The sequence below is a fragment of the Cupressus sempervirens genome, chromosome 11 (genome assembly GCF_028749045.1).
Source record: "Cupressus sempervirens isolate cs-2001-9-10 chromosome 11, ASM2874904v1, whole genome shotgun sequence".
In the NCBI taxonomy this organism is placed as follows: domain Eukaryota; kingdom Viridiplantae; phylum Streptophyta; class Pinopsida; order Cupressales; family Cupressaceae; genus Cupressus; species Cupressus sempervirens.
In genome coordinates this window covers 846602535-846630252 of record NC_143128.1, presented here as the reverse complement: position 1 = coordinate 846630252, position 27718 = coordinate 846602535, and the positions used below count along the sequence as shown (strand labels likewise).

At 37.5% G+C, this 27718-nt stretch overlaps 1 protein-coding gene across 5 annotated transcripts in view; it reads left to right on the top strand.

Moving 5' to 3' along the window:
* The window catches only part of LOC149532199 (serine/threonine-protein kinase STY46-like), a 233620-nt gene that overhangs the window by 76858 nt on the left and 129044 nt on the right, over positions 1–27718 (top strand). For all 5 annotated transcript variants that reach the window (XM_089811791.1, XM_089811792.1, XM_089811794.1 and 2 more), the window contains one exon: positions 15599–15709. In XM_089811791.1, the coding sequence (XP_089667917.1) occupies positions 15599–15709 (111 nt within the window). The remainder of the gene's footprint in view (positions 1–15598; positions 15710–27718) is intronic.

Below are 27718 nucleotides of genomic sequence, written 5' to 3'. Positions count from 1 at the left end.
CGGCCCTTATAAAATGCTCCTCTTGTCTGCTATAAAAAAAAACGTCCTTTAACCTGTGCCTTCAATCTGCCAATAACCTTAATACCATTGTGGGTATTGTTTTCCTACCAACACCCTAAGACTTACGTTTGTTTGACTACTCCAATACCTGTGACCATCTATGGAGTTAGTTGCTTTTCATTCCACCTTCCTTCATTCAATTTCTTTTGAATTTTGCACTGCATTAACTTCTTAATTCACCAAAATGGCAAGAAATTGGGGCTACGTCTAGTATTGCCAAGATTCTTAAGGGTTTTCGTCCTTAAGAGATTTCCAGTCACATTCAAGCAACCGGTGATTTAATTTGAGCATTCAATATTCATATTCTTGTGTTGTTAATCCCAATGCAAACCCGTATGTATAGCCTCAGAATGAGGGAAAGTACAAAGAGCAAGGAGTGTGGGATTTAATGTCATTTTCGTCTTGTAGTCACTTAAAGCTATTTATAAAGTAAATAACTTTAAAACATAAAAAATGACTTAGCTTTACACATTTTAATAAAGTTTTGGAATAAATTAAATTAAATCCCCATTGTGACTGGAAAGCATCCTGTTATAAATAGTTATTAATCTATCCGAATGTGGAGATAGATTAACTTCTGTCACTCGGAACTAAAATTGAGAAGGGGACATGACACATTCAATGCAACTATTGCTACAAGTATGGTCACATAAAGGTTGAATTTCGAAAACGCTCAGTTGCCCAACCTAAGCAATCTGATTCATAGCCTTAAGCGAATTGTACAAAGCACACTAGGGTAGACAAAATCTGCCTTTTACGCATTCATGGCTAAAAAACCTGCAAATCATGTGAAGTCATTCACTAGTACATTGATTTAGATGCCTCTTGTCATTTCACCCACCGAAGAGATTGGGTCACTGACTACCAACCTTTTTTAGATTATGCTAGTTTTGGTGGAGGGGAAGAGTACATTGTTGTCGACAAAGACAACATTTAGATTCAATCTGTTGGGAGGAATCTTATTTCCGTGAATGTGTACTACATTCTAGGGGTGGAACTGAATCTACTCTCAATCAGTCAATTGCTGCGACACTCTCCATAGTTGGATGTCACCTTCAATTCATATCAGTGCACCAACACTGACAAGGTGAATTAGTCTATTGTTGCAGTGGGTCTCGAGGATCATGGTCTTTTCAAACTCAATAATACTGGTGATTCTTAGGACTTAGCTATTGTTGGTTGGCGGTCTTCTATAACCACACTTTGGCATTAGCTGTATGGGGCACTTAAATGTGCACTATCTCTCTTAGCTTGCTTGGGAAGAGCTTGTCCTCAGATTGCTAGAGATTCAAACTAAACAGCTCGGAGTTTGTGATGCATGCCAAGCTAGGAAGCAACGTTGCACACCTTTCACAAGTGGCGATTCATTGCGAGCTTCTCAAGTACTTCAGCTTGTTGATGCCGATATTTGCGGCCTTATGGCCACTCTTGTTGTTCTTGGTCCAAGTATTTTCTATTGTTTGTTGATGGTTTTAGTAGAAAATTGTGGGTATATTTTCTTAAAAAGAAATCAAAAGCATTTATTGTATTTCAGAAGTTTAAACCTTTAGTTTAAAATGAGTCTGGGAAATCCTATATTTCTCTAAGGTCAGAGAATGGGGGGGGATTTTGTTCTAACGAAGTTTCTAGCTTTTGTGATATCAAGCGCCAATTAACCACACCTCACACACCACAACAGAACAATGTAGTTGAATGTCAGAACAAAACAATCACTGAGATGGCTTGATTTATGCTCGAACACAGACATGTCCCGATGAAGTTTTTGGTAGAAGCAGTTAACACTGCAGTTTATCTTTTGAAACGATCACCCACAGTGGCAGTCAAAGTTAAGACTCCAGAAGAGGCTTGGTTAGGTCGCAAGCCCAGAATTAGTCACTTGAAGGTTTTTTGACTCTCTTGCTTTTGTTTAGATCCTTCATGTGTCACGCACCAAGTTGGATGCCAAGCGTCAGAAACACATGCTTGTTGGATACATTAGTCTTCACAAAGCCTACTGCTTGATTGACATTGAGACATCTTGTCTCCTGTACAGTTGTGATGTAGTCTTTGATGAACAATGAGGACCATTCATGCCTATTTCTCTTGTTCTTGATCTAGCAGACTAGCTTATGAAGTCTCATGATTTGGGAGTTCAACTTCCATTAGGTCCACCTGATGGGAGTGCTCCAACAAGTTCACTTATACCAGTGATTCTTGTATAGACACCTCTGACTTCTTCGATAGGATCCACTAGATATGCAGAGGCTTCACCTGAGTTTGATCCCGATTCTACTAATGAGGAACCTAATCATAGAGTATATCCTGATACTAAAGTTGGTCGTTTTCCTCTCCGGCCTAAGTGGTGGGCTAAGACACCTGCTGGTCTTCGAGATGATGAGCTCATTGATGGAAGAATCGCTAGGAAAAAGAGCAAACTTACGGAGTTAGTTAACTTTTTTGTCATGGCCAACATTCATTGTGTGTTTGAACCTCAAACATATTCTAAGGCTAACGGAATCCTAGAGTGGGAACAGGCCATGACATCTGAATACCAGAGCCTGTTGAAGAATAACACCTAGGTCCTTTCTAATCTTCCACTAGGGAAGAAACCCATTGGCTACAAATGGGTTTACAAAATCAAATACAAGTCTAATGGTACTTTGGATAAGTACAAAGCTCCTTTAGTTGTAAAGGGCCTTTCTTAGCGTTAGGGCATTGATTATGAGGAGACATTTTTTTATACTGCAAAGATGAGCACAATTAGATTAGTCCAAGCCATGAAACACAGTTTTTCTAGAAAGTCCATGAGATGGATGTCAAGATTGCTTTCTTGAATGGTAACCTACAAGAAGAGGTCTATGTGACGCAACCTCCTAGTTTCAAGGTTGCTGGTAAAGAACACTAGGTTCTTAGACTGGTGAAAGTTGTCCATGGATTTGAAGCAAGCCACTGAGGCATGACACATGAAAATTGATAAGTACCGTAGTGATCAAGGTTTCAAAAGGAGTTCTCTTGACTCAAATTTGTACATCAAGATTACTGACAGTGATATCATCCTTTGGTCATTTATGTGGATGATTTGATCATCACTGAAAGTTTGACATCTTTGATTAAGGGAATCAAACAGAGTTTATGCGAGTCTTTTGATATGACTAACTTTGGGCTCATGCATTATTGGCTAGGTGTTGAGGTTTGGCAATAGTCTATTGGTATATTCATTTCTCAGTCCAAATATGCTAGGGTTCTGTTAGACAAATTTTGTATGCAAGATTGCAAGCCTACATCTACACCCATGGAGAAAGGTCTGAAGTTATCAGCCAAGTTTGATTCTTCTCTAGTTGATGATACTACATACAAGCAACTAGTAGGCGGCCTTATTCCCCTCTCTGCTACTAGACTTGATAATAGCTTCACAATCAGTTACATCTCACACTTGACAACTCCCAAGGCTGATCATTGGATGGTAGCCAAGCGCGTGCTTCGTTATGTGAAGGGCACTACAGATTATGGACTTCTGTTCTCTTGAAGTTTCGATCCTAGACTCAATGGGTTCACAGATCCAGATGGGGTAGGTTCTTTTGACGATAAATGGTCGACTTTTGGATATGTGTTCAGTTTGGGATCCGGTGTCGTCACATGGACCAGTAAGTAGTAGTAGGTAGTTTCTTTCTCCTCCATAGAGGTTGAATACAAAGGGATAGTTAAGGCAGGTTGTGAAGCAGTTTGGCTTCATTGGATGCTTGGGGATATGCATATGTTGCTAGCAGGACCGACCACTTTGTTGATAACGAAGGCGTTATTAAATTAGCACGGAATCTAGTCTTCCATCAACGTACGAAGCATGTCGATGTTCAGTGTCACGACATATGACAGCTTGTTGAAGATAGGACAATAGACTTGCACTATGTCGTTAAAGTGGATCAGACTCTCGTGAAGCCTCTTGGTCATGATAAGTTTGTCAAATCTAGAGGACAACTTGGGGTTGTGGATAGATTAACCATTAAGGGAGAGTATTACGATAATAGATAGCTTCTATTATTATCTATTATTATATAATGTTTATCTATTTGTAATCTATTGTAAATATTAGCATGTTTCTAATATTTAGTTAGTTGTTAGTTAACTGTTAGCTAGAATAGAATGTTTCTATTCTTTATGATTGTTTAGTAAGGAAACATCATTTATTGATTTGTATATAATGATCTATTGATCACTGTTAATATCAAGAAAATATTTACTAATTACTTCGTAATAGGTCCATCCTGCTTGCCATGATCATGGATCTTACTAATTGAAAAAGGTCTACAATTATCATGCATTGCAATATCATTCATAATACACTCTTAAAAATTGTGATACAAAGGGCCTTGGCAATGCAAAATACATGATGGGTGTCAAATTACGCTTTGGCTCATTTTAGAGTGTTGGACAAGTGGCTGCATGAATGGCACATTGCCCATTAATAGCTCAATATTCTGCTATATCTTATGGACAGCTAAGCCACAATATGCAATATATTCACCCTTATGTCCATCATGCCAATCATGAAAATTGTGATGCAAAGTGCTTTCGTGAAGTAATAGAACACCACTAGTTGTAAACGACATAATCGTTTACCTTAAATGTGTTAAAGTTTGTAGCTGCAATAGAGATCTGTATATCTTGAAATCTGGACGTTATTACCGTTATTGTCATCTTCAGCTGAAAAGGACACTTAAGTTTAATTTGTAATATTAAATGTAAATGACTTGTCATTCGCATGCATTGAGGCATGAATATTCGAAGAGTTATAATTAATTATAGGAGTTATGGGAATCTCAAGAAACCTTCGGTTATAATGTGAAGAGTCCTTCTATTGTTATATATTTGCATCAAGCAAAGGATACTGTACACTTGAACATTTCATTATCAATAAATTTTTTTTGTGTTGTGTGGTTGGGTTTTTCCCTTCAATCTCGAAGGGTTTTCCCAGGATAATTCTGGTGTTCTTTGTTTCAGTTTTCTCTCTTTTCTTATTGCTAGTTATCTTTATGGATTTTTAGGCTCTCATTTTAACATGGTATCAGAGCTAGGTTAGATAATAGCAATCTTAGGAGTGATGTTGATCACGAGTTGCATGTCAGAGGAAAAGGGAGAAGCAAGGTTCTATAAATACTTTCAGTTCAATCTAAAGCATATTGAAGTTACAGAAATCAAAATCTGGAAATAGCTCAGCAAGCAGATGTTAAAGTCCTGTTCATAAATTTCAGTAGTCATATTTGTGCTATGCTTATTTAATTATCTATTGGTGGCTTGTGCTTGTGTGGCATGTGGATTATGCACAAGTGTATGAGATAGTATTTTCTCAAGGGAGAGAGATAGGTGAGGCATGCATATGGAGGTTTTGTGTCAATAGAAAGTGAACAAACCTCTGTATACGGAAGTGTATCAAGAGAATAAGGTTATAAACTTATATGTTCTGGAAAATAAGATCGAACTGTGGCATCATGTGTCTCTACATTATCTTGTCGAATGCGAACTATGGGTTCTTTGCGTCCATGCAATCAAGCGGTGTTTATTAGATTAGCGGAGGTCAATGAAGTTTATTTTATTTTATCAAACATTCTTCGTCTCCATCGTCTTGGTCATTTGAAAGATGAGAGAGCATTCCTGTTGTGTCGTATTGGCCTCATTTTGCTATTCAGGGCACCCGTCAAGTCCTAACCCTTCCCTGTGATGTCAAGGGAATGGCTCAATCTTTGCTATCTTCATACCTGCGATACTTATTCATTATTATCTTTTTAGCATTGATATTGCAGATGCTCATGCATGGACGAGTGTCATCTCCAACTCACATTCCTCATGGCAGCATCAAGCATTCTTCTATTTTCATGCATTGACTCTCCTCCCGTTATCCATGTTGGATTCAGTTCAATTGGTTTCAGTTGTCTTATTTATTCCAATCTTCTGTCGCCTTTGTAACTATCACTTATATTATTCTCCTCAGTGGATTATTTTGGTTAGTTCCTATGAAGCGGTAAAGATAGTATATGCCAAGATTGTCGTCTATTATCTTTCCACATATTGTCGGATATATTACACGGCAAAATAAAAGTCAAATCACTCCCCTCTTGCGTTTGCTCGTTATGATCGGGTAGGCTAAGTTCTTTCCTCTTATAGTCTCAGGTAAATATCCAACGTATCAAGAAGTTTCTATGGAGAAAAATACGAAAGAGATTAGTATTCATTTTACTAGGAATAGTGCATAACCTTTTAGAGTTGATATCATAAGTCATTAATACTTATTAATCTCTCGTGGTTGCATGCAACATTCTAATTAATAAGAGAGTTTTTTTTTTTTTTGGCTGAAAAACATTTTTCCAGAACCGTGTCTATCATTCTTCTTGATTGAAGTTATATAGATTGTCTAGCGTATTCCTTTGGCTAGAAAATTATGATATTCATGATGGTTATCTTATTCTAATCATTTTTGGTGTCTACAGAATCTAGAATATTGAGAGTGCATTCTGTTTACTTGTTTTGTGGTACTTAAATTTGATCTTTGTTGATGAAATTCTTGTAGGCTTTATCCTTACGTATTGGATGTGTTCATTTGATATTCCTTCAAGCAGACAGATATATTTCATGGGCAAAGCTGTTTGAGAATTTATAATACTGAGCCATGTTTTAGTCTGCACATGGGATAATTGCATGAGCATGCAAAGTTGAAATAATGAGCAGTGACATAGTAACCTGCCATGTTATGAAGCTCATAATTGTAATAAAAAAAAAGGAAGAAGAGATAAGCCTTCTATTAATTGGTTGTTTTCATAATGTATATATATTTCTTTATTAATCTCTCTTGGTTACTTGCAAGATGTAACAAGCTAAGGAATATAGCTTCAGAGGGAGATGTTGAGCTTGAGAAGAAGATTTTAGCTTCAAATGGAGGCTTCATAATTAAGAGGGAGTACTTATGGAATTCCCATCACTCTCATAGATGCTTGTGATGCTTATGGTATTTATAAAATTTGAGACTTAAATGGAATCAAGTCTTAATTTGTTATTGCCTATTTTATTCATGTGTGAATAAATGAGATTGTAAGATCAGCTATGATAACTCTTTCACTATGTGATAGTGAACATCATGTTGAGAGAGTCCATGATGTCATCACATCGAGAGAATACATGATGGGAGTTGGATGTCATGTTGAAAGATTCCATGATAATTCACGTTGAGAGAGTTTGTGATTAAAGGCTTAGCTGTGAGTCTTACAAATCTTTTCATGTTGAGTGATTCCATGGATATGAGTAATTGTTATAGGTTTTCATGTTGAGTGATTCCATGAATATGAGTAATTGTTATAGGTTTTTATGTTGAGTGATTCCATGAGTAATTGTTACAGGTTTTCATGTTGAGTAAACTCCATGAATTATGTTTTGAATTTGTATGATCAGAATTTATTATTGACATTTTTGGTTGCAGCTTTGTGTGATTGTTCACCTGAAGATCTTTCTCTTGCTAAGAGGGAGTGTTAAAGTTTGTAGATGCAATAGAGATTTGTATCTCTTGAAATCTGGACATTATTACCATTATTGTCATCTTCTTTTGAAAAGGACACTTAAGTTTAATTTGTAATTTAAAATGTAAATGACATGTGTCATTTGCATGCATTGAGGCATGAATATTTGAAGAGTTATAATTAATTATAGGAGTTATGGGAATCTCAAGAGACCTTCGGTTGTAATGTGAAGAGTCTCTCCTATTGTTATATATTTGCATCAAGCAAAGGATATTGCACACTTGAACATTTCATTATCAATAAAGATTTTTTGTGTTGTGTGGCTGGGTTTTTCCCTTCAATCTCGAAGGGTTTTCCCAGGATAATTATGGTGTTCTTTGTTTCAGTTTTCTCTCTTTTCTTATTGCTGGTTATCTTTATGGATTTCTGAGCTCTAGTTTTAACAAAATGAAACAAACTCAGATTGGAAGTGGGATCTTTTCTCAAGAACATAATGTCAAGAGGGTGTGATTCAATCAAATAGTGCTTGTTGAAGAGCATATCACAACACGTTGAGAGAAGCAAAATCCACTGTGCCTCACACTAATGAAAATGGGGTTCATATTCATATGCATGATCTAAAGGAGATGCAGATGAAATAGAATATTACTTGTCCCAAGTCAATAGGAGTAAAGTACTTACCATGCAATGTTCATACAAAAGCATTTATGAGCCAATCGTAAATTATCAACTTAGCCTAGAAGGATAACACCATGTCACATAAGTTGGTAGCTATAGCTCTTAACTCCATAATGGATGACACAAGATCGTTAGCTTGCAATTTTTATAAAAGGCTTCAAATTAAAATTATGATGTGAAGGTCTTTCAGAATGCAATAAGAAATTGGTATGTGGAAGCCAACAAGGATTTGAAGTCAAATTGCAATCAGGATGAGGTGACCTCAAGGAATAACCAAGCATGGAAAAATATTGGTAAGAGAAAACTTAGAATTAGGGGACAATAAGAAGATGCTACACATGGGAACCAAGATGTAAACTTAAATAAATTGGAAAACCTATTCAATGGAAAATGTTATGGCTGTGATGCACTTAAAGGGCTCTGCAACATAAGAGTAGGCTTTTAGCAAATAGTACAAGAATTACGTGAACTAGTAAGGCTAAAATCCTTGGGATTTTTCTAAAAAAATTGGAACACTCCAAGAAGGTGGTAGACTATTACATTTTGTTCGCCAATTGTTGGGCTCTTTAAATGAACTTTGCATATTTAGAGAAAGTAGTTTGATCTTTAGTGTAGATCTTCTTTGGTTTGCTTTTGTAAGAATTTGATGTGTGACTAGAAATATATTTTGGTATTATTGCCTTCCACGAAACTGGGTTCAATAAAAGATAGTCATGCCCTTAGATCCCAATAAATGCAAGAAAATACCGTGATTACAATCAAGATATTAGGGATCTTTAAGATTGTTAGAGCAAAGGAAACAAACAAGAAGGCTATGAGAAGTAGTTGAAGAAGCTTTAGTAGTGCAAATCCAAAGTTTATGTTTGTCGAATTTGATGTTTGACCTGAAGTAGAAGTTAAAGTTAAAGTAAAAGTAAAAGTAAAAGCATGACCTAGAGTTGTAGCCGAGAAAAAAGACATGTGAATATTCAAACCATAGATGGACTATTGGCAGAGTACTCTCCGAGTTGTGAAAATTGTCTCAGTGTTTTGGCTTGGCGAGTTTTTGTGACTTTTACTTGCACCAAAAAACTTGCAGAAATTTTGGTAAGAACTTATCAAGTACTTGCTGAGTTTTTGTTAAAAATTCGGTTGTAGTTTTATAACAACATTTAAAAAAATAAAAAAATGGCCCAAATCAATTTCATTTCTCATTTCTTCACTTAAATTTTGCTGAGAGGGTAAAGTCTTCCAAACACTTGCACACTGATTTCGATGGATTTGAAGTGGACTTGAGGCGGGTTTGAAGCACATTTGCAGTGGGTTTGGAGCACAATTTTTGAAGAGGATGACATCAATGATTTGAAGAGGTAGGCTATGGAGGAAGGCATGGATTTGCTTTCACGATGGATGACATTGAGTTGAATGAGTAATCACTACTAGTGCTAGGAGAAGCTAGAGGCAGAGCTATATCTTGAATTTAGGACAAGCCACAAACTGAGTTAGACATACCGAGCAAGAAGGCAATCATGGCCAGTGCAAACTTCTAATATTAGACCCTCTAGTTCTACCTCTCCCTTAGTTTTTATTAGAGCTGAGAAGAGGAAGATGTAATTGGAATGATGTATTTACTTCTAGTTTTACATAAATTATTTACTATTTTGCTTCCATCCATGAGTCTTCCTCAGGAGAATGCAATATTTTACCCAGTTTGCATTTAAATATGTCTAGACTAAGCTTTGTTTGTTTTGTGTTCTCATTTATTCACTCATTGGATGTATCTTCTCATTGAATTTTGCAAAAAAAAAACATTTATAATTAAATTTAAGAAAATTTTGAAGTTGCCGAGATTTTGCTGAAAATTGGCTGAATTCTCCCTCAATTTATTTTTCAGACCTTGGCAAGTTTCTGGCTTAGGCAAGTTTTCCAACAATGATTCAAACCATTATGAATAGCCACTCAAAGGGAAAATGGGTGGTTATAGTACGACATTTTGTTGTGAGATTTTCACCCATCGCCCCAAATCTTGGGGACCCCCTTTCTTTTTTTTTCACCTCGGCAAATTTTTGGATTGCTCAAAATTTTTTGAATTTTGAAAATTTCACGCCTTGGCACCTTCAGGACAAATTTGGGAGGCTTAGCTTATTTTCACCCAGTTTCAACTTGATTTTCTAGAGCTATCAATTTTATCCTTAGGCCGAATAATTTTCTAAGTTAATTTCAACTTGGCAGGATAAAGTTGTGAATTTTGTACTTAGACGTTTTCTTTTGAAAATTTGGTTTTAACTCTGTAAATTTGGATAATTCTCAAAAGAGAAATTTTAATTAGACTTAAGTTTTTGGAAACTCTAAAATATTTCTTTGGTGAATTTTTTTTTTAATTTTGTTGAAATGAGGAAAATTGCAAAAAATCGATTTTTGGTTCTAGATGCAATTTTATTTTATTTTATTGTAATTTTTTTTTAATAGCTTGGCAAAATCGATTTGGTGGAAAATTGCAAAAAATTGGCTTTAATTGGATTAATTGCCTTGAAATTTTTTGAGTTTTTAATGAATTTAGTAATTTAATATTGAAAAAAATGGCTTTTGGTTAGCCAAAATCCAACTTTAATGACGTAGTAATTACTAAACCCTCATTAAATGGAAATATTTAACACCCTCAAGGCCATTTAATTTCGTTTTGCAATTGGAGCTAATTGGTAAATTTAAAAGTGCAATTTCCTTTTGGCAAAATTAATTTTTTTGAGCTAAGTATTTAATTGTGGGCTTTAACTTGAATTTAATTTTTGTTTTTTGTTTTCTCCTATACCATGTAGGCCAGCTTTATGGAAAAAGAAAATTGGCTATAAAGGGAGTCTCCTCCCCATCTCATTTTCACAAATCATTTCTTCCTCTCCATGTGGGCGAATTTTGTGGAGGAGCAAATTTTTTCCAGACTTGGGCAAATTTTGTGGGGTCGAATTTAGTGGAAGGCAGTTTTTTGCATGCTTGGGCAATTTTTTGCTTGCATTTCTCCATTTTCAGACCTTGGCGATTTTTCTTGTGGGCAGATTTTTGCATATTTTGGTGGTTTTCTCCTCCATTTGTGGGCTGCGATTTGTGCTGTAGGTAGCATTTTGGGCAGATTTCAGACTTCATGCATGGGCGAATTTGAGACAAAGGCAAAATTTTCCTTTCTTGGCATTTTATTGAGGCAGATCTGATTCTGATTTTTGGGCAATTCATGGTGAGGGTCTGATTTTTTCCTACTTAGGACTGCATTTTATACTAGATTTTGGCAATTTTGTTGGGAGAAGAGATACATATGAAAGTTTGATTTTTGCATAGAAGGCAAGTGTTGGATAGTTTTAGGAGTGTAAATTTCTAATTTGCAAAGGGATTTGAACTACTTGAAAGTCATATCCTAGGTTCCGAACAATTGCTGTAAGTTTATCGGTTAAGGTGAATTTTCATCATCTAGAGTTGCAAGTAGTGCTTAAGCTGACATCCATCTTTTGTTCTAGTCTAAGGATTGCTCCGTTTGGTTCTTCTTGCCTTTTGGTCCACCACTCTACCATCCCGTAATAGGGCGACGAGCATGGAGGATGATAGTGCAAGTAAGAATCCCAAGCGGGCGAACACTAACAAAGACAAAGAGGATATGATGCCCAATACTTCCTTCTTCTCGAAAATGAAGAGAATAACCGACACCAATATCTGTACAGTGGACATGATACGAATGAGGGACAGACTGAAGGAAGGACAATCCCCCTTGGCAAAAAGGGTTTACAAGAGTGGAATTGTACATGCAACGGCTTTTCCTCCCACATTGCCTTGTCCAGAATTGATTATGGAATGTGCATCTAGATTTGATCTAAACAGTAATTCCATCATTTTTGATGAAGGGAAGAGAGTGTTGGCCAGCATTGGCGAACAAGCAATTGAAGAAACATTTAACATTCCCCAGTACAAGGGCATGACGATTCTAATGATGGATCAAGCAACTAAATCATTTCAAGATAACTAAGAGGCCTATTACACACATCTAAAGGAGAATTGGATACGCGAGGGAAGAAAAGGAGTTAACAGATCATTAAGGCAGTTGCACATCACAGCCTAGGCATTAACACTTCCACTATTACCATGATGAGCGACAACAACGCAACCCTTGATTTTGAAGATATCAGAGAAGAAGATGTCAACGAGATAGATTTTGGATCGAAGTTGGATGCGTTGGGAAAGGTTGCTATCAAGAAAAAGCATTTGGGCACCCTTTCCTCTCTCAATGCTTTTATTGGATTTGAGAAAAAATATGAGAAGGATCACGAAAGGATACTACAAGCAGCAAGTGGCGTGGTGAAGTCAGCGGAACTCAGGGCGAAGCACACACCTTGTCCTCCTATGGAAGAGGTTAACGAAAGGCTAGCTAAGTTCATTGCCTTAGCTAAGAAAATGAACGAAAAGAGAAGATTTATATTAGAAGATCATTTGATGTAAGCCCAAGTGACAATTTCTCTTTCTTCTAGAATAGGACACGTGTCTATTTCTGATTGGCCACCATTTTGGTGCTTTCCCATTGATTGCCACTTTTTGCACTTTTTTCATTGGTCCATTGATGAGGTGGCAGCTTCTCATTGGCTGATGGGGTGGCAACCTTAATTAGGGTTTTGAGGATCCAATTTGGATAGTTGATCTGTTTTGATCTCCATCGTCCATTGTATTTCTGGCCCCTATAAAAGGCCATTTGCTCTCATTTGTAAACTGTCGGAGAAATTGTTGCGAAAATAATACCAAAATTGCTCTCTTTTTCATTGTTGCGATTGGCATGTTGATCAAGAACATTGGGTGTTATTGCATGTTTTCTACTTCCACTTAGTTAGATTTTTCTTTCAAGTTGTTAAAGTTGGTTGCATTTCAAGTTGTTTAAGTGAAGTTAAAGTAGATGAATAGTTGTATGGTAGCGTTGGTAAATGTTTGATAGGGATCAATACTAGACCACTAGCATCCTAGCGGTTGGTTGGGAAGTTTTGTGTGGTAAGCTAGTTTATTTTTCCTTTGAATCATTGCACCTATGGAAGTGAGGCTGCTGGTCAACTCTCATTAGGTTTGATCCCCGTCCATTTGCTAACCTTCCATTCATAGGAATAGGAGTAGAATAGTGAGCAGTTGGGTAGTTGAAGTTTAGAGAGAAGAAAGTTAGAGTAGATCAAGTGATAGAACTCATCCATTCACCTTCCACAAACATCGCTTTCCCATCAACATCATCATCAACAGACACACCCTCCATCATCGCGACCATCAACATTATCTGCTTCCACACATTTCACAAACCGAGCCACCATCACCTTCATCCCATCAAAGTCCAAGTCATCCTCAACAATTTACGTAAGGCCACCTACGTGATTATCAGCGAATCACATCGATAAAACTGAGCGAGTATCCAACGGTGTAAGGAACATTGGAGTTATTCTCATGTCTCATAAGCATTAACTTTTCAAGAGAGGAATTGTTTGTTCGATACTCCGTATCAAATGTTCAATTGCTAATATGTTATGTAAGTGATACAAAACTCGCATCAACACATTTCTCGTAATAGAACAAAGCTTTGGTCAATCTTGTAGACCAAGTTCGGTATTAAGTAGAACCAATAAACTGCATCAATGGAGAAGTAGAGGCATATGAGAGCAATCATTAAGTTGTCATTGGCTTGTTAATCAAAGAAGAAGAAACCAAGTCCAAAAGTCTAGGCCTATAGAATGGGGTACACAAAAGAGAATGAAAGGAAAAACAATGCACACAACTGACAATATAAAGGCCCCAAATGCTAAAAATTTCCCTTTATTGCTCACGTCACTCTTTGGAAACCATGTGGAAACAATAAATAACTTGCGGCACTTATAATGCAGGTACGGCTGCCAATACCATGAATTGGCAACCACTAGGTATGATTAATCTTTGTGTTAAGAAGCTAGAAGCGGGTGCTTCTGATAAACAACGCAAATCTGAAGTAATTCCATATGAATTTTATCCAAGAAAGCTTAATGATGACTCCTGGTTGCCATTCTTATTGCACAATTCATTGGGTGTTTCACCAATTCACTATGCTGAAATAATCTGGAAGAGTTCACAATTCTTCAAGTTTGAAATTTGAAACCCTTATTTCAATTTCTTCTCCACACAAACAAAAACAAGTGCACAAGTAATGGAATGAATTGATTTTCTCTTGCCTTGGCTTTTTATAATTCTTCACAAATACACTTCTCAGAACTTGAAACTGACTTAGCTTTTGATACCATTTTCTTTTGTTGCAATTCAATCATACCCTCCTTTTGGTGCACAATATAAAGTATATTAAACCCTTATATCTCCCCTTTAAATAAAGTGTGCTTAAACCATAAAGTTATAGTATATAATTGTGATGCACTTTACTAAATGGTTTAAGTCATTAAGTTTATATATTTTTAATTGCAGATTTATCTTTAATTATTTATAAAGTATTACTTTATTAATAATTAAAATAACATAACTCCAAAAATTATCATTGTTTCTTGTTTCTGTTTGAACCTGGGTGTCAACCATTGTTTCCGTTGTGCATCTAATTGCCTTACTAAAAATAGCAATGGGACTGCCTCCCTAACATCCACTGACTTGCTAAAAATAGTAAGTATTTGAAGCTGAGGCAATTGAGGAGTGAGTTAATCGTTGTGCATACCATGAGTTTGGGTACCCTTGCCAGATATAGTACCTCTTCAACAATGACTTACTATAAATAATATGTCTTTGAATAATTGCTTCAATCAGAGGTACTAAATCTCAATTTTGGCACCAATTTGTTCAGGTGCCCTGCTAAATATAGGAACCTTGACTTTCCTGAAATAGACACTTACTATAACTAGTGAGTGTTCCAAACTGATCCAAATGAAGAACAACCCTGGACATTGTAGACCTCTGTTTTTGCCAACTGAGACCCTCTGACTGACTTAGCCTATGAGGGCCACTGATAGGCTAATATGAACCACCAACCATGGTAAGCTAAAAATGGGACAATAGAAACTCGATTTTTCAGTTCTAAGCATAGTTTGAAGAAACATAATGTAACCTAACTTTTTATTTTAGCTGTCTTGGAGATGTCTTATGCATTTGATTGAGACAGTATGCACGTTAGATTTAGCCATGCTGGTCATTTTTGGCCAGTAGAAACATTGGTATAATCCTGTTTTCATTTTTCCTGTCTGATTGGGAGAAATATTTTATACTGACATTGTACAAAATGTTAAAGAGTTCAGATTAGAGGGAATTTCAAGACGGATGTAAATAGAGCTGTTTACTTTCAGTATCTTGTTTGTCTTGCGCTATCATTAGTTTAAATAACTTTTTATTTCGTACATGCTTACTGATTAGGTGGCTCTGTGCTTTTGCAGCTATCTGCTTTGCTTGGAGACTTAGGTTTAAATATCCGTGAAGCTCATGTATTCTCCACAAATGATGGATACTCTCTTGATGTATTTGTAGTTGATGGCTGGAAATCAAAGGTAAGAAGGGTAAATCAAAAATATTTTCTTGCAATATTTTTCTCTGGCTTCCATTAATTTTTGAAGGCATTATCCACTATTTGTCTGTAAATTCATTATAGAAACTTTAAAACCTTGTTTGATGTGTTGTATTCTGATGTACAGAAAGTACATCTTCCTCTTTGTCATCAAGAAATTTTGTAGTCTGTTATTGTATGGTATTTTGCACAATGGTAATATGATAAAAATCTGTTGATTTTAATTACATATAGAGTTGAACACCTATTAGTTGTTATTTTAGTTATTGTTCTATATCACGATCCAGTCGGCTTTTTAAGAAGATTTGCAACACTGTCACTGCTAGTGGATGGAGAATGGAACATAACTAATGTGGCTGTATCAACAACATGACACATTCTTCTACATTCACATTTAACATCATGTGAACCCAAGCCAGGTAGATCTGAAGTACCAAAAATGATCTTTATAAGATAAGCACATTTGATTCTTGATCAAAATAAAATGAAACAGTCAGTTACTTTCATTCGTGACGTAATCTTGATTAAATAGTTTTGTTCTTATGACATAATTTTGAACTTAGTCAATAACGTCGTGGTGTTATGGGTGTTAATGTGCTTCTGACTTATTTATCTCACTAGCAGATACCTAAGCTAATTTGACATTTGAGGCAGGAATGCTTACTTGGCATTATTAATTTCATATTGAACTTTTGTAATCAATCAAAAGCTTTTTATTACTTTCATTTGCATTCCTGTAATGTTCATAGTTTATCATGCGATCTTTATTCCCATTAGATTAATCTAAAAGGAAGCTTCATTTGGACAGATCAAATTTGACCATGCATTTCAGTATGCATTCATAAATAAATAAAAAAGTGTTTTCAACTTTGAGGGTTGCAAGTAGCTATCAATATAATTATTTGCAGATTTTGGTAAAATCTGCAAATATGATTTATATCTGAGCCTCCAATGGCTAAGTTACAAGGGACTTATTCTAAAAGAAGAAACAATTTATTTTGCTGACAAATATCTTCCTACAATAATGAATGATTATCAGGGGATATAAAGCTTCTCAAAGACATAATATCCTTAAAAAGATACAATAACATTGTCTGCATATCTTGACTGACATATTTAGGTAATTGAATTTAGGAACTGAACAAAATGAAAAATCCAAGCTGGAATTCTAAATTCTTTTTTAACTTCAAACATTTGATATGACATGTCATTTGAGCTTATTAGGAAGAAGTTGAATAAAATATTACCGGTAAATCAAAAGGACCCATAGTTTTCAATAGAGGATTTGGAATCATCCATTGAGCCACATTTCCGAAAAGTCTATTTTAAGTAGCCATCATTCTTCCTAATAACCTATTTTGGACCTATATGATGTGAAGGGTCACCCCATGATTTAGTATCAAGCCTACGACTAGTGGGGGGCACTTTACAACCAATGGGTGCTGACCAACATGACATCAAGCCGATTGCTACTCCGAAGGCACAACATGTCACAATTGGTACTCAACCCGTCCTCCTAGGCGTTGTGGTGATTCCCTAGAAGAATAAAAGATATGATGTCATCTTTGGGAAAGGGTGGCTTGTCACAGCTAAGGTGAACCACTACTGGAAGTGGAACACCTTATCAATGGAATGTGGAGAAAGAAATTTTCATCGACCTTAGAAATCAGATGCTGAGTGAGGAACTCATGTTTTCCTCCTAGTTGGAGTCAGAGCAAGAGTTGAGTGGAGTAGATGAAGGAAAGTGTAGGATGGAGTCCAATGACAGAGGCGTCCTAGAACTTGAAGGATGTGTTGAAGGTGACATGTTTTCCATGAACGAACTCTTCCACTGGCAAATAGAAGATTACAAACTATTTTAGTGTAAATTGCTGTAGGTTGACGGGAGTCTAACAAAGACTTGTTTTTGCCAGAGTACAAAGATTACAAGGAAGGAGAGGCCTAAGTCAACGAGACTCTGACACAAAATTGACAAGGAGCAGCCCATAAAGTATGAAGAGCCTTTGCTAAAGGTGGCAAATCGTGGTGACAAAGCAAGCCCCAAAAATATAACAGTAGGGGATGATTGGAATCCGGTACTGAAGGTTGCGACATTTAAAATTTTCATGGAGTACAAGGATGTGTTCATGTGGAACTACAAAGACTTGAAGGGAGTACCTCTTGACTTATGCATACACTGCATTCACTTAGTATTTGGAGCCCGATTAGTACAAGAGGCTGTTCTAGATGAGTACAAATTATGTCGCCAAGGTGAATGAGGAGATAGAAAAGAGGCCAGAGGTAGACATTATCCTCCGGGTCCAAACCAGCTAATGAGTACACCCATTGTCATATCACTAAAGGAGGCAATCCAAACCCACATCTATGTGATCTTCTAGTGCCCGAACGCCATCACCATCAAAGACCCTTTCCCATACCATTCACATAGCATCATGGAGGAAGTTGTGGGACACAAAATGTACTCTTTCATGGATGGTTTTTTTAGGGTAAAATCAAATGTCCATTCCTAAGGAGGATAAGTTGGAAAAACATGTTTGTGGTGGAGGACAATGTTTACGTGTACAATTGAATGCCTTTCAGACATGGTAACGTGTTGCAACCTTTCAGAGGATAATTCTACACATCTTTGATAATATGTCTCTAGGGAACTTCAAGGCATTCTTCTATGACTGGTCAATCTACAATGGACAAGACATACACTTCGTAGCCCTACATGAGTGCATGGAAAGGTGTTGGAGAGCCAAATTGGCATTGAAACTAGAAAAATGCAGATTCATGGTACCTTGGGGGAAGTTACTAGGCCACATTGTATGTAAGGTTGGATTGAAGCAAATCCTGACAGAGTGTGATCATAGAGATGGAGCCTCCCATAGATGTTACTGGAGTGAAGTCCTTCTTTGGCCACATTGGGTACTATATAATGTTCATAAAGAACTTTTCCTAAGTCTCACACCCTTTAGACACATTGACAGGAAAGGGTGGGCCATATAATACTTGGGGGACAACATAGGGTGAAGCATTTGAGGATTTGAAGACAATGCGGGTAGGTGCGGTGATCCTGACATACACTAATTGGGACAAGGGGTTCAACGCCCTTGTAGAGGCTTCAAATTATGCTCTTGGTGCTAGACTAGCTCAGGTGGGCAACCATGGGCTAGACCATTTAATTTACTTTGCCACTAGATTGTTGTCTAAGGCAAAGAAGAACTATAATACGATAAAAAAAAGAGTCTCTCACAATGGTCTATACCCTCCACAGATTCAAGCATTACTTGTAATGTTCTCGTCATAAAATAAATAATTAATCAAACCTTTGTTAATGGGCCGATTGATTTAGTATATCTCGGACCCATTTTTGTTTTTGTTTCTGTAGGTAGGTATGGCCGTTGGCCATCTTTGTACACCCTCGGAAAGGTTTCCTCGATGGGTATTTAAGCATGGCTTGTAGGTAGTTGTTATCATGTGATTTGGTTTATTATTTGTATTGCGAATTCCTGTTGGGATTCTCTTATTCACTATTTCGGAAGTGAGAGATCTTCCCTAGTTGGCTTTTCCAGTTTCGGGGGGATTCAATCCTCACCCTATTCCGTTTGTGTACTACCTGGCTCGGGTTTGGAAAATCGAAGTGGCATTTTTTCTATCATTTGTATCTTGTAAATCTGAAGTACTATGGCTATTTCTCTATGTGCAATCGTCTACAATAGTTATTGGTGATGAGTGGTCTTTTTGCGTGGATGCGTAAAGTACTCCAGCGTAGCAATCACATTACGTCACCCTCCACCCATACACTATCTACTAGCAACTGCATAGATTCATTAACCTCACTATACGTCCTCCCTCAGCCTACTTTCCATATTGTACGACCAAGGCCTAAGACATCATATGGCCTATCCCTGCTTTGTCCTATGACCAACTGTGTCTCCTGTACGACCAACCATCTAATACTGAACGACCTACACCATTTGCTCCTGTTCACCATACATCTCTCTTAGAGATTGTATGGCCAATACCTTCCTTCCGTGCGACCTATCTATAGTTCCAAACTGTACGACCATTCGGTGTTCTGTAACTGGCTACTAGGTACAACGCGACGATCAGAACATTACGGTGGTATTAGAGCTAACGATCCTGCCAGCCTATGGACAGTGAATGAGAGTTTATAGCCGAAAGAGAAGAAGATCGCATTCGGATGATAGAATGGCAGAACAAGAACCCACCACTGCTGAACTCTTGGCGCTACTAAGAGAACTTTCGAGGAATTAGGTGCAGATCAATCATACTTAGTGACTAATGGAAGGAACTCTTAGGAAATTGGCAAAGAATAAAATATCCAGTGAACAAAATGGTCACAGCGCGGACTCAGTGTTGGGTAAGACAAACCCTCATCTAGCATGCTTTCGACCTTCCATGCCGTCTTTCCCTCCACAGGTGGAGGTACCACATGGAGGAAAGTAGACAACCTTTGAGGAAGTTCAAGAACAGTTGAGAGAAGACTGGAAGATTGCAAATTTGGAAGAGGATATATCCTACAAATATTATGAAGAACTAAGAATGAGATATCATGGAGGTGGAAACCGGGGATATTATAACGATGATCTCAAAAGGAAGTTGAGTAAGGTAAATCTGTCACCATTTGATGGATCTAGATCCATATTTTCTCAAGTGTGGGTAATGAAGGCCGATACTTCTAACTTAATCCAATTTAAGAAGAAGAAGCAATCAAATTTGCAACACTACACTTAGAGGGAGTGGTGCATGAATGGTGGCATCATAGCACCATCACACTGGGGCATAACCAAATAAATACTTATGTTATGTAGAATTCATGGAAAGATTGATAGATTGATTTGATGGTAAAGATCTGGAACTTTATTTCAAAGAATTGGCACAACTGAGGCAAACTGGATCAGTCGATCAGTACATCATAGAATTTCATAAACTCTATGTTTTGGTCACGAATATTTTCGAAAGGAGACAATAGTGCTTTTCATGGACAGACTGAAGGAACCACTGAAGGGTTGGGTAAAAGGTTTCAATCCTGCCTCCCTTTCAGAGGCTATAAAGAAGGCATGAAGCATGGCATCATCATTGACATCATCCTCTCGAGGTTACTCACATTCCAAACAGCCGGTATTTCCTAAGGACAAAGATAATAAACCATTGCCGAAGAAGCCGTCATTGGACGAAGCTACTTGACAGGAGCTCCGAAGCAAGAAACTATGTTTCAACTGCAAGGGACCATGGGAACTTGGGCACTGATGCCTTGGCAAAGGAAAAATACACTACATTGAAGTCGTATCTGATGATGAGGATGATCAGGAGCATCTACCTTCAGAAGACGACCACTCCAATGAGGACACCAAAATGGTTAATCTGAATTGTACAGAGAGAATTGCAGCATTGGTACGACGTGGAGGAACCATCGCGTTAACTGGGAGTCCAAAGTGTATGGCATTTCATGTATGAGGAACCCTTCAAGGACAAAGGGTCATTTTGATGCTCGATAGTGGAGCCACTCTAAACTTCATAAACTCATCTTTAGTGAAAAGAAGAGGTCTACCTACTGAGATGCACGCAGGATTTCAGGTCAAGGTCATCGTAGGGACACTTTTGCCTTGTACGCACCTTGTTCCCCAATTGAGTATCACCATGGCTGACCACACTGTGATGAAGGATTTCTTTATAGTGGACTTAGATGATATGGAGGTTATTTTTGGCATACAGTGGATGGAGACACTTCATGAATACACTTAGAGCTTTAAACGGATGGACTTCACTTTTGTTGTCGATGGGAAAAAGGTTGTTCTCCGTGGGATGGCCAATGAGGGACTGAAGGAAGTTTCGGTATAGCGAATGGAGGCAGCTTTTTGGCATGATGACATTGTATGGGCTGCACACTGTTTTGTTTCAGCAGAAGCCGTAAAAGGACATCGAACACCTCACTAGGGTGACGATCTTCAGAGTATCTTAGGTTGTTGGAAGACTAATGGCACAAAAGTTAATGATTAGGCACAACAATTTCTCTTGGACTTCATTGACACCTTGTTGGAGAGGGTCTATGGTGCGCTCCTAAGGAGGGATTGGCTAATTGTTGTAGACACGAATCATAGTTGAAAGTGAAATATGCTCTTGATATAGAGTAAAGTAAGGAAGTACATCACTGGGACGATAAATCAGGTGTTGAGTGAGTTGGCATGTTCCAAATTAATGTTCGAAGATGGAGAGTCAGATATGGACAAAGGAAGAAAACAGATGAAACAAAATGATGAAGGGGAGCTTGACCTAGAAGATTATAAAGATGAGACGAGTTTCTTGAATGGATTGTTTTGCTAGCAAATGGAGGGCTATGAGGTACTCCTATTAACATGTAATTTACTTGAAGCCACAAGTCTATGGAGAGATTCAATGAAAGCATGTAAAGTTATGGACAATACATTTGCCAATACAAAGATAAAAAATAGATAGAAAAAGCAAAGGGAGTCCAAGAAAATTAAAATATTAAAAAGACAAAATATGGAGCTGACCACTAAGAAAAAAAAAAGAAAAGGAGGTATTAAGATGGTACAAAATTTAATTCCTAGTGCACAACATCCAAGGATTTATCTAGTGCAACATCTAGGTCTTTATTTCATACTACATGTTGTGAGGTTCTGACACCATCGCCCCAAAATTTTGGGGACCCCCTTGTTTTTTAATCGCCTCGGCAAATTTTGGATTGCACAAAATTTTTGAGTTTTGAAAATTTCACGCCTTGGCACCTCCAGGACAAGTGTGGGGAGACTTAGCTTATTTTCATCCGGCTTCGCTTGATTTTCTAGAGCCACTAATTTCATCCTTAGACTGGACAAAATTTTAAAGAGCAATATTTGGCAGGATAAAATTGTAAATTTGTACTTAGATGTTTTCTTTTGAAAATCCGGATATAAATGTGTAAATTTAAAAAAATATTCTTTCAAAAGAAATTTTTTTGCTAGACTTAACTTTTGGAAAATCTCAAATTTTTCTTTGCTGAAAATTTTAATTTTGTTGAAATGGGGCTAAATTGCAAAAAAATCGATTTTTGGTTCTAGATGCAATTTTATTTTTATTGTCATAGCAAAATCGATTTAGAGAGAAATTGCAAAAAATTGGCTTTAATAGATTAAAATTGCCTTTGAAAGCTTTTTGCCTTTAATGAAATTGGTAATTTAATATTGAAAAAATGGTTTTTGGTTAGCCAAAATCCAAATTTAATGACATATTAATTACTAAACCCTCATTAAAATGGAAATATTTAACATCCTCAAGGCATTATTTAATTTCTTTTTTTTGCAATTTGGAGCTAAATGGCAATTTAAAGTGCAATTTTCCTTTTGGCAAAATTAAATTTTGAGCTAGGTATTTAATTATGGGCCATGACTTTGATTTAATTTTTGTTTTTTGTCTCCTCCAAGTCCAAGTCGGCTGGCTTAGAGGAGGTAAGAAATTGGGTATAAGAGGAGGCCTCTCTCCCATTTCTTCCTCACACTTCATTTCTCCTCTCCATGCTTCGGTGAATTTGTCCTAAGGAGCAGATTTTTGGTGTTTGAAGATTAAGTTTCAAGGCAGATTTTCTCATTGCTTTGGCGAATTTCTCTTGGGAGCAGATTTTTTGGTACTTGGCGATTTTGTGGAAGGTAGTTTTCTTGCATTTGTTGGGCGATTTTGCTTGCTTTTAGCCATTTTTGGTGCTTGGCGATTTCTCAAGAGGGCAGTTTTTTGCAGTGTTTGGTGATTTTTTTTCTCCTTTTGTGGGCTGCGATTTGTGCCCTAGGTGACGTTTGTGGGCAAATTGGAGACTTCCCATGCTTGGACAAAGTGATTTGAGGGCAGACTTTTTCACTCTTAGCATTTTTTGAGGCAGATCTGATTTATGTGACATGGGTGATTTATGAGAAGGTCTGATTTTTCCTCCATTTGGGACTGCATTCTTTATATCAGACTTAGGCAATTTTGTTGGGTGAAGGGATGCATATGGAAGTCTGATTTTTGCTTTGTGCGCAAGTGTTGGATAGCTTTAAAGATTTAAATTTTTGATTTGCAAAGGGATTTGAAGTTCTTGAGGTCTTGTCCTAGGTTCCGAAAAGTCGTTGTAAGACTATTGGTTAAGGTGAATTTTCATCATCTAGAGTTGCAAGGGGTCCTTAAGCTGACATGCTTCTTTCGTTCTAGTCTAAGGATTGCTCCTCTTGGTTCTTCTTGCCTTCTGGTCCACCACTCTACCATCCTGTAATAGGGCAACGAGCATGGAGGATGTTAGTGCAAGCAAGAATCCCAAGTGGGCAAACACTAAGAAAGACAAAGAGGATATGATGCCCAAAACTCCCTTCTCGAAAATGAAGAGAATAACCGACACCAATATTGGTACAGTGGACATGGTACGGATGAGGGACAGACTAAAGGAAGGACAATCGCCCTTGGCAAAAAGGATATATAAGAGTGGAATTGTACATGCGACGTTGGGGTGACACTTGATTTTGAGGATATTAGAGAAGAGGATATCAATGAGACAGATTTTGGATCGAGGTTGGATGAGTTAGGAAAGGTTGCTATTAAGAAAAAACATTTGGGCACCCTCTCTGCTCTCAGTGCTTTTATTGGATTTGCGAAGGAATATGAGAAGGATCACGAAAGGATACTACAAGCAACGAGTAGCCTGGCGAAGTCAGCGGAACTCAAGGCGAAGCACACACCTTGTCCTCCTATGGAAGGAGTTAACGAAAGGCTAGCTAAGTTCATTGTCTTAGTTAAGAAAATGAAAGAAAAGGGAAGATTTATATTAGAAGATCATTTGATGTAAGCCCAAGTGGCAATTTCCCTTTCTTCTAGAATAGGACAAGTGTCTATTTCTGATTGGCCACCATTTTGGTGCCTTCTCATTGGTTGCCACTTTTTGCACTTTTTCCATTGGTCCATTGATGAGGTGGCAGCTTCTCATTGGCCGATGGGGTGGAAACCCTAATTAGGGTTTTGAGGATCCAATCTGGATCGTTGATCTTGTTTTGATCTTCACCGTCCGTTGTATTTCTGACCCCTTAAAAGGCCATTTGCTCTCATTTGTGAAGTTGTTCGAGAAATTGTTGCGAAAATAATACCAAAATTGCTCTCTTTTTCATTGTTGCGATTTGCATGTTGATTAAGAACATTGGGTGTTGTTGCATGTTTTCTACTTCCACATAGTTAGATTTCTTTTCAAGTTGTTGAAGCAAATTTCATTTCAAGTTGTTTAAGTGAGAGTAAAGTAGATGGATAGAGGTATGGTAGCATTGGTAAATGTTTGATAGGGATCAATACTAGACCACTAGCATCCTAGCGGCTGGTTGGGAAGCTTTGTGTGGTAAGCTAGTTTATTATTCCTTTGAATCATTGCACCTGTGGAAGTGAGGCCGTTGGTCAGCTCTCATTAGGTTCGATCCCCGTCCATTTGCTAACCTTCCATTCATAGGAGTAGGAGTAGAATAGTGAGTAGCTGGGTAGTCGAAGCTTAGACAAGCAAGTTAGAGGAGTAAGTTAAGTATTAGAGCAAATCCATTCACCTCCCATAACCATCACTTTTCCATCAACATCATCCTTGGCAGACACATGCTTCATCACCACCACCATCAACATTATCTGCGACCCGCACATTTCACAAACCAAGCCACCATCACCTTCATCCCACCAAAGTCCAAGTCATCCTCGAAAGAATAGTGTAAGGCCGCGTACGTGATTACCAACGAATCACATCAATAAAACTGAGCGAGTATCCAATGGTGTAAGGAACATTGGAGGTATTGATTATGTCTTCATAGGTAATAACTTTTCAAGAGAGGAGTTGCATGTTTGATATCCCATATTGAATATTCAAATCCTAATATGTTATGTAAGTGATACAAAACTCGCATCAACACTACAACATTTGGTAGAGTCCATCCATCAACCTTGGTCCAACAATTTAAGATTTTGGCAACTGCATTCTAAGGTACAACATTGCTTGACCCTTACTATATGACTACTCCCTTGCCCTTCGGTAGTGTCGTATGACACATGGTTTCTACTCGTGTAATTTTTTTTTTCCCGTTTTGTACAACATTTATACTTCATCCTTGGTAACTTTGTATTCCAACTCCATATCTTATAAGCACTATGTCCTTGATTGTGTGTGCAACTCTGTAGTGTACGAGCAATATGTCCGCAACGGCTTGTAAAACTCCATATCGTGCTAGTGAAGGTATAAATTCAAAGCATATAAGCATAGTAGGTCGTAGGTTTGTGGGGTCGTATGGGTAAAGCAGGTCTTGGCACCATATGGGAATTCAAAGTGCATAGGTACAAAAGGTCACATGTTTGTGGCAATAAATGTGTAAAGCAAGTGTTGGTACTATATGGTCAGTTGTGGCAGCCTACGGTTAGTTTGTGGAGTGTGCAGGTGAATCAAGTCTCTAGTTCATGGTGTGCCATATGACATATACTAGTACAAACACATCATAACTTGGTATGGGCACTTCATAAACTGGTATAACATCACCCCATTGTATTGGTGATAAAATCTTATGCAAGCTTGTAATGCCCCCAACTTGGGACATTAGAGAAAATTAAGCCAAATACATAACCTATTTTAAAGTGAATTAAATGGAGCTCAAGGTAGATTATTTAAAGTCATTTTAGTATTAAAACAAAGGTCATTAGGTGACAAAAGGGGAAGAAGACGGAGGAAAAAAGGAGGAATGTGAAGAGTCACTAGGGTGAGCTTAAGATGGGGATAGGAGCTCATTTGCAGCAATGCTTGGATTTTGGAGTTTGTTTCAGATTTCTCTTTGAGAAAAGGGGAAGCTTTGGCTTTTAATTTTCCAGAACTTGAGGATGGAAAGCTTAAGGCTCTTCTCGGTTGATTGGATGCCAACCGGTTCATCTTGGAGTGAATTTGAGGCAAAATTCACCATTGTGCTTACATATTCTTTTGAGTTTTCCAATCTGACCTTGTAGCTGTTTTTAAGATTGGATTTGGATATTTGGTCATGTTATTGCATCGCTAATTATTGTAATACAAAAACAAATCTGAAGTTGTTTTAAACTATGTATTTAATGAGCATCTACTAGTTCATTTTGCATTAAATGTCTCTTTATATTTTGAAAAAGTTTGGGTAAAATATCTAGTAGGATATTACAGTGGTATTAGAGCATTGAACTCACCATCCTATTGGGTATAGTTAGAGGTTTCATTAGAAACATATTTACCTGAAAGATTTGTCATCATAGACAAATTTACTAGAAAGACTTTAACGATGATATCAAAGATGGAATTTGCAATGTTCCTGTTCCCCCTCTGGAGAGGAAACAATCGAAAACAATGGTGTACGAACTATTGGAGTATGTTTATGGACGTCGTACGGTATCAAGGAGGGATGCACAGGGGAGTCTATACGGTGGTATTTATTGACCAAAATCTTGTTGTACGGTGGCAAAGGAGTGCAGTCAGGAATGGCTAGATAGTCCTGAGGGAAAGATGCATGAGGTGATGTCCGTCCGGGTGATCAGAGTAGTGGAGCCGTACAGTGGGAAGCAAGAGTGCCATACAAATGGGATGTGTATGGGCATATGGTGGGAATGTGTTTAGGATGGTCGTACAGTAGAATAATGGAGGCCATACACTTGCAGATTGAGATGTGAGGGTCGTATGGTGAGCTTGGGACTGAACTTGGAGGTCGTACGATGTATGGTAGTGGCTGGAAATGGATGGTAGGAGTCCGTACGGAGAGTGATTGCAAACCAATAGATAGTATGAATGAACAATGAGATTTAATGTAGATAAACAATAAATGGAATTACACAGGACAAGAGAGTAGATCAAATTAAACACAATGAATATTCGCAATATGATGGTGCTCCAACCTGCCAAATCTGAGCGAAGTGTTACAGGCGATGGAATAGGGTGAGGGTTGAATCTCACTGAAACCGTACAAAACCAAACATGGAAGGTCTTTCACTTCCGAAA